This window comes from Passer domesticus, chromosome 4, assembly GCF_036417665.1.
Source record: "Passer domesticus isolate bPasDom1 chromosome 4, bPasDom1.hap1, whole genome shotgun sequence".
NCBI classification, from domain to species: Eukaryota; Metazoa; Chordata; class Aves; order Passeriformes; family Passeridae; genus Passer; species Passer domesticus.
Window position 1 is genome coordinate 60,960,138 of NC_087477.1, and position 6,807 is coordinate 60,966,944.

The 6,807-nt window shown below is 39.2% G+C and overlaps 1 protein-coding gene across 15 annotated transcripts in view; it reads left to right on the forward strand.

Annotated features, from left to right (window-relative positions):
* Positions 1 to 6,807, forward strand: part of APBB2 (amyloid beta precursor protein binding family B member 2) — a 162,821-nt gene that overhangs the window by 151,784 nt on the left and 4,230 nt on the right. For 13 of the 15 annotated variants that reach the window (XM_064418307.1, XM_064418317.1, XM_064418314.1 and 10 more), the window contains 5 exons: positions 2,786 to 2,900; positions 3,453 to 3,540; positions 4,643 to 4,726; positions 5,212 to 5,327; positions 6,088 to 6,267. In XM_064418307.1, coding sequence (XP_064274377.1) covers positions 2,786 to 2,900; positions 3,453 to 3,540; positions 4,643 to 4,726; positions 5,212 to 5,327; positions 6,088 to 6,267 — 583 coding nt within the window. The remainder of the gene's footprint in view (positions 1 to 2,785; positions 2,901 to 3,452; positions 3,541 to 4,642; positions 4,727 to 5,211; positions 5,328 to 6,087; positions 6,268 to 6,807) is intronic. The other 2 variants (XM_064418319.1, XM_064418313.1) reach the window with 1 other exon arrangement.

A 6,807-nucleotide genomic window follows, 5' to 3' on the forward strand; every position in this document is an offset into this window, starting at 1 on the left:
AAACACAAAACAATTCCTAAGCTTTATTGTTGCTGTAGGAAGCAGATACTCTGAAATCCTCAGAAAGCCATGCCTCTCTTCTCCTCCAAGACAAGCCATGAGCTCTGTTCTCTGGATGCCTAGAAATGCCTGAAGCAAGGCTGCCAGGTTCCTGCTGCCATGTAGAGCCACTCCTGCAAGCATCTAGGTGACTTCCATGAATTAGTGGCATCAGTGGTACTGTCTGTGTGCTGCCAGAAGGGGAAGGATGGTTTGTGTGCTAATTTTGATTAATGATTTGAAAACAGATGGTGCTGGCAGGGTTGAGTGTGATGTGGTACCACAGGTTTAGAAAAATTCACATTTCATACTTTGTCTCAGTAGATGCAGGCCCTGATCACCTAAAGCTTTATGTGTATTCACAATCCATGGATGTGATTAGCTGGTTTACGTTGTTCAGGCTGTTCAGGTACTTACAGTGAAACGCTGGTGTGTGAGGCTGCAATACCACCAGCGTTTTATTAGCTCTCAGTACTTGAAACTGATGTACTGGCTGGTGTGTGATTTACTTCTCTAATTGTGTTACACAGCCTTGTTTATGATTGCATACCATTACAAGCAGAAATATTTACAGAAGCTGCAGGACCAAGTGCTGGAGGGGCAGGACTCAAGCCTTGCATGCAGCACTGCAGTACTGAGGCGTGGGACAGGTGGTCCTGGCAGCTCCTTCCCAGCACCCACCACCAATCCCACAGGATTTTTTATATGGCACCTTGTTTCATGGTTTTTTCCCCTTAGCTGCTAGTTTTTCATAGGCTGCAGGTGCTCCATACCCTCTTCTCTTGGAGTCCAGCTAGGAGTCTTCAGCCTGCTTTTGATGTGTTAAGTGAAAAGGAAACCATTCTAAAGCAAGGCTTGGCACATGTCCAGATGAGCCAAAAGCATCAGTCTTTTTCCAGGAGCAAGATTCCAGCTGAAACTCAGCATCTTGCAGAGCAGAAAAAGGGAACAACATGCCAAAAAGCTCTAGTGGCCAAGGGACTTGGGGAGAAAGCCTTGGGGCATCTTCTGTAAGAGACAGCACCTTCCTGGATTACTGCTTTGTGATTTTTCCTGCCGGTCACAATCAGCTGCGTAAAACTGTCCCAAAGGATGCCTGTGTTTTACACGCTGGCAGGGCAGTGCTGCAGGCAGTGAGAGCCAGTGCAGCCCATGGGCTGCATTCTGCATGCAGGAGGGGCTCAGGTGGCAGCACATGGCACGTGCTGCCCCACTGCCTCCTGTCCCTGCTGTGCCCTATGTGCCATTGCAGGCTGGGATAGAGGGAGAGGGGCCTCCAGCTGCACTGTGTTTCTGCTTGGCTCTGTCCTGTGGAATTGCTTTCAGATCTCATGCTCTGATCGTTCTGTGTGGCTTGGGGTTTTTTTAAATATTGTTCATCAGGCTTCAGGTTGCAAAGCACTTGATGGAGCAACCACCTGTACCTGTTACTGGGCAGCCCTTTTATATTGCAAGGGCTCATGAAGAGCAAAATCTGCTGTTCAGTTAGATACAGACACAGTTCTTAACTGCAGGACAGTGTCTGAATCTTGTACAGAGCAGGAAGGCCAGCAATCCATTTGCCACAGTCTCTGATTCTCCCTGGATAGCTTCAGTGTAAAATTCTTCAATTTATGGAGCATTTAAAATGAATTTTAAAATTGGCCATCCATGCTACATTAAACCCTGCTCAGAATATTTACAGACTTTTATGTACAGAAGTACTTGAGTTTATACTGGGCCCATGGCTTAGGAATATCCCTCCTATCTTTACACCACTGAGAGCTTTGCTGGTAATTATTTATGTGTAAAGCGGAAAGACACAGAAAAGAGACTTCAGGCATAAGAGGCTGGAGCAAAGTCCCAGAGAAATCTGAAGGTAGCAAGAGGGTCACAAAGTAGGAATGAGCTGTGGTTGCTTGGAGGACATGAAAAAGCAGAGGTGCAGGACCAGCAAACAGAGAGTCTGGTATAGCAAGGATGGCAGCTGGCAAAGCCAGGCTTCTTCCTGGCTCAGTGTGTATCACTTCGACTTTTTCAGAAGAGCTCCACCTCTTAAGCTGCCTGACAACAAATAAACCTAGTTGTTTATCCTTCGTAAATGCTAGAAAGCATTCCTTCATCCATGCTGGAGAGCTATACTGTGCTGTGATGACTAGCAAAAAATCCCTTTTGTAGGGCAGCTTTATTTAACTTTTGAAAAAATAAGGTCAGAAATTTAGGGCAATTAGTGTGAGCAAAGCTCAGCAGGTTCACATCTCCCTTATGCAACCAGATCTCTAATTACTATCTGCATATTTTAAACACTTCATACAGTCCTTTGAAATACGATTTTTCTCTGACTTCAGTGTTGTATGCTGTTTCTTGGGGTTTTTTAGCAGTTAAGAGCTGCATATGTTTTCTGTCTTAATATGTAATTCTCTCTCTACTTCATCTTCAGTAATATATTTGAGTAAATTTTGCTGTTTTTTTACAATTGCATTTGGAATTGCAGAATTATTTGAGTAAGTTGCATGGTTAGGAAACCATAATGAGCTTTTGAATTGTATAGATTAAGCACCAAACTTTACATATATGTTTCATGGGTAAGCAGTTTACTACATTTGTAGACCTGCTTTGTTGAAGGTATGTATTTTATACCTTGAGGGCTGAGACATACACCTCTTAAACTGAAGCAGGACTTGCAGTTTCGGAAATACAACTGATTCTAATGTCATCTCATTTGTTTTGCATGTTTCTAATGTGTCCATTTATCTTGTTTACACAGAGACTTTGCTTACGTGGCAAGAGACAAAGACACCAGAATTCTGAAATGTCATGTGTTCCGATGTGACACACCTGCAAAAGCCATTGCTACAAGTTTACACGAAATCTGCTCAAAGGCAAGTGGATTTAAAATCAGCTGCATTTGTCTGTTCGGGGTCCCTGAGCCTTATACATGTAATCAGCAATTGTATGCTGTTTTAGTTTAGTTTATGTAACTGGCAATGAGAAAAAGTATAGAGAGTTTGTAAGGGAAAGTATGCAAATGGATGGGAATTATGGGGAGATTTGAGGAGGAGGAGATGTGCTTTTGATTTGACATGTGTGTATAGAGGCCAAAGGCTTTCCTGAATAATAAAGAAGTTGCAGGTTCAAATGGAAAAAGAACACAGAGGTTCAATTAATAATAAACAAGCATGTTAAACTCCATAAATAAATTAGACTTTGAATGGTGTTATTCAATGGTATTATCCTGCAGGACATAGAGGAAAATAGTTGTTAACTGTTAAAATTATTAACTGTTAGAATTGTTATTTAAAAAGAATAACCTGCTTAGTCATGTACACTTTGACTTATTTCTGATTTCATAAATAGGATTATAAAAGGAGTAGACTGTAGTTGCTGCTGTACTATATTTTTTTTCAGTGCTTTATTATCACTGTCTCTTTCAGATTATGGCTGAACGGAAAAATGCTAAAGCTATGGCTTGCAGCTCCTTGCAAGACAGGACAAATGTCACCCTTGATGTTCCTCTGCAAGGTACTGTGTGTTACAGCTGTATCCTCAGGATGGTCCTGTTTTAGATAAGTTGTTTCTCATGCAGATTTTGCAAAAATGGAGCATGCTGGGTGGAGAAGTCAGGAGTGTATTCCTGATGTATCTGTAATATAATCTATCATTAATCTATAATTAATGTATCTAACTGATTGTAATCTGTTCCTGTATTACTTTAAGTATTTTTCTTGGTTGTGGTCACAGTTATGGAGTCCTGCTCAGTTATGTCCACTTGTGCATTTCTTCTTTTATTTTGAAATGCAAGTGTTTCAAACACAGTCCTACTTATTTGTGGCTACTCAGGATATTGTCTTTTTCAAATCAAAATACCTCCTGACTTGAGACTGCACCAGTTGGCCAAATCTTCCTTAAAACCAGAATGTACTCCAGTGACTCACTTGGGTTCAGAAGTGTCACAGGAGTACTCCTCCTAGGTTTCAGCATCTATTTTAGCAACTTCTGAGGCAAGGGTGCCAAGTGGGTTGCCATCCAGCTTTTGCACACTTTGCTGCATGGTACAAGGAAGCTGCCTTTGAGTGCCATTATTTGTCATATCTTAGTAGTTGCTGTTTTGAAACCATTCCAGAAGAACCAATATACTTTGCATTAGCTTTACAGCGAATTATATGCTTCTAGGTCCACCAATTTGTACTGAATATCTTACTCCTAATCCATACATCAGCTTGTGCAGTGGTGTGTGTAATGTGTACTGTTCAGGCAGTAGTATTGATTACTTGCAAACTGTGTTCAACATACTAACAAGGATGGTATTAAAGCAAATTACAGATTTTACATAGTTGTTGCAGTGAAACTTAGGTCTATACATCTCAGAGACCCATTCATCTTTATTTTCTGCATTTTAATATGCCAGCAATATAATGTGATTTTATTCTTAGCATAGACCAAAAATTCCTTTAGAAATTATTGAGGCTTGTTCTTGTTAGCAGGAATAAAAATTTATTTAAATCGATGCAATACCTTCAGTGTACAATTAATGGGTAAACAGTTTTATGTTATTGATGAAATAAAAGTGCTTTTTTCTGCTGTGAATACTGATTAATAGAAATTGACTTTTGTTCCCATGCAGTAGATTTCCCAACACCAAAGACAGAACTGGTACAGAAGTTTCACGTCCAGTACCTGGGCATGCTACGTGTAGCTAAACCTGTGGGTATGTAACACTTCAGTGAATTCCTTGCTTAAACTCTCATGGCTCATCAACTGCCAGTGCATGACTTTTGGAGGGTAGGAGCTCTTCTGTTTCAGTCACATGAATCAGGCATGAAGATATCTAATATTCAGGGCATCACATGAACATGTGTTTTGCAAACAGGGTATTCTGGGAGCTGCCAAGAAGGCACAGTGTCTTTCTACAGCCTTCTGTGAATATGAGCTCTGCTACTAATGAGAAGGGCCCTAAAGAACTGAAACAGTACAAAAGCTAATCAAGATGCTGTCCTGTTTTTTTTTGTAAGACAGAGACATCTGCTTTGGTCTTTCAGATGGAGAAACACAACTTCATAATACCTTCTTCTATTATCAAGTTAATTTTAATAAGGAATCCAAAACAATCTGTTTTCTATACTGCTGTGTGAAGATAAAAAAATCTTATTTTTTATATATTATTTTTCAGTATTGCATTTTATTCTCTTTTAGGAATGGATACTCTGAACAGTGCCATTGAAAGTCTAATGGCTTCCTCTAGCAAAGATGACTGGTTGCCAGTTACCATGAACGTTGCTGATGCTACTGTGACAGTCATCAATGAAAGAGTAAGGCAGACTGTGTCGTTTAAAACACAATTAAAATAATATGATTGTTGAAATCCAGGAACTCAGAAATGCTAATAGGGTTAATTCAAACTAAAATTCATTTGCTTATTTTACATTTTACTTCTTTCCAGAATCTGCAGAGGCTCTTACTGCTCATATCAGCTTCAGTTTTATTTATCATTCCAAGCATGTTCTCAGAAATAAATTATTATAAATATTCATTATATAATTAAATTCAGTGTTTTCCTTTCTAGGAATTTTAAGCCTAAAATGTTGTAGGTTAAGCCCAAAGTAGTAGCAATCCTAAATTCCAAACTGCATTTGCCTTACTCTTGGTATGGAAGCCAAGAGTAATATAAAAATCTGTGTTATAGAATAAAATGTAGAGCATTTTCCATAGAGTTTAACGCAGCGTGACTTATTAATGCTATTTTTTATATATGTCTTTTGATGAGGTACTAAACCAACATCTCTATAACATACCAGTGATAGGGGAGCATGCTTTGGAGTCATTATACCCATGTTGTTTTTTTTCTTCACAAAACAAGCAGCTTCCAAAATGTACAACATTGTAAAATTTTGTGGCAATGCTCAAAGCCTCGGTGACAGCGTAGAAGGGGAGGTCCAGCCCAGGCCTGAGCATGCTTGGTTCATGAAGACATAAGCAGGAGTTACAATATCAGGATATCCTCCCATGTAATCAAAATTGAAAGTTCCAGAGTATCCAGTAGTGATGATCAATCCTTTGGCTCATGCCCAGAATGAAGAGGAGGTCATGGTGGAGTGTCGTGTGCGGTTCCTGTCCTTCATGGGAGTAGGCAAAGACATCCACACGTTTGCCTTCATTATGGACACAGGAAACCAGCATTTTGAGTGCCATGTTTTCTGGTGTGAACCAAATGCGGGCAATGTATCAGAAGCTGTTCAGGCTGCTTGTATGGTAAGTGACCTTCTGCAAAGGCATCTAATAGCACTTTAAAGTTTCACTGTCTCCACAAATGAGCATTTTTTCAAATTTGTAATGATATTAATTTCAAGACAAAAGAAAAATAAAAATAGGAATTAATATTATGATATATTTAATCAATTAAAATCCAAACATTTTAATGTTTGAAATACCAGCTTAAAGAACAATGCTGCTTTAATTATTTTCTCTCCTAACCTCTGCAACATCTATGTAAATTAGAATTTTTTTCTTTCACTACACAAATAATCTAATGCCAAAAAAACATTTTGCTTGGAGTCACACTATGAAATCCAGAAAATAATCCTTTTTCAAGGATAACTGAACCCAGAAAACTTACTTCTCAGTTTTCAAATGGGTATTTATACGATTTGTACCCATATTTGTTGTGTGCTAATGGACACTTTCTGCCCAAACATTGGCAGACCAATTTCCCATTCACTTCAGCTGAGCTTTTTGTCACAGTCGAAGGAGATATTTGACAATATTTAGAGAACATACTAGAAGTGTATTTAA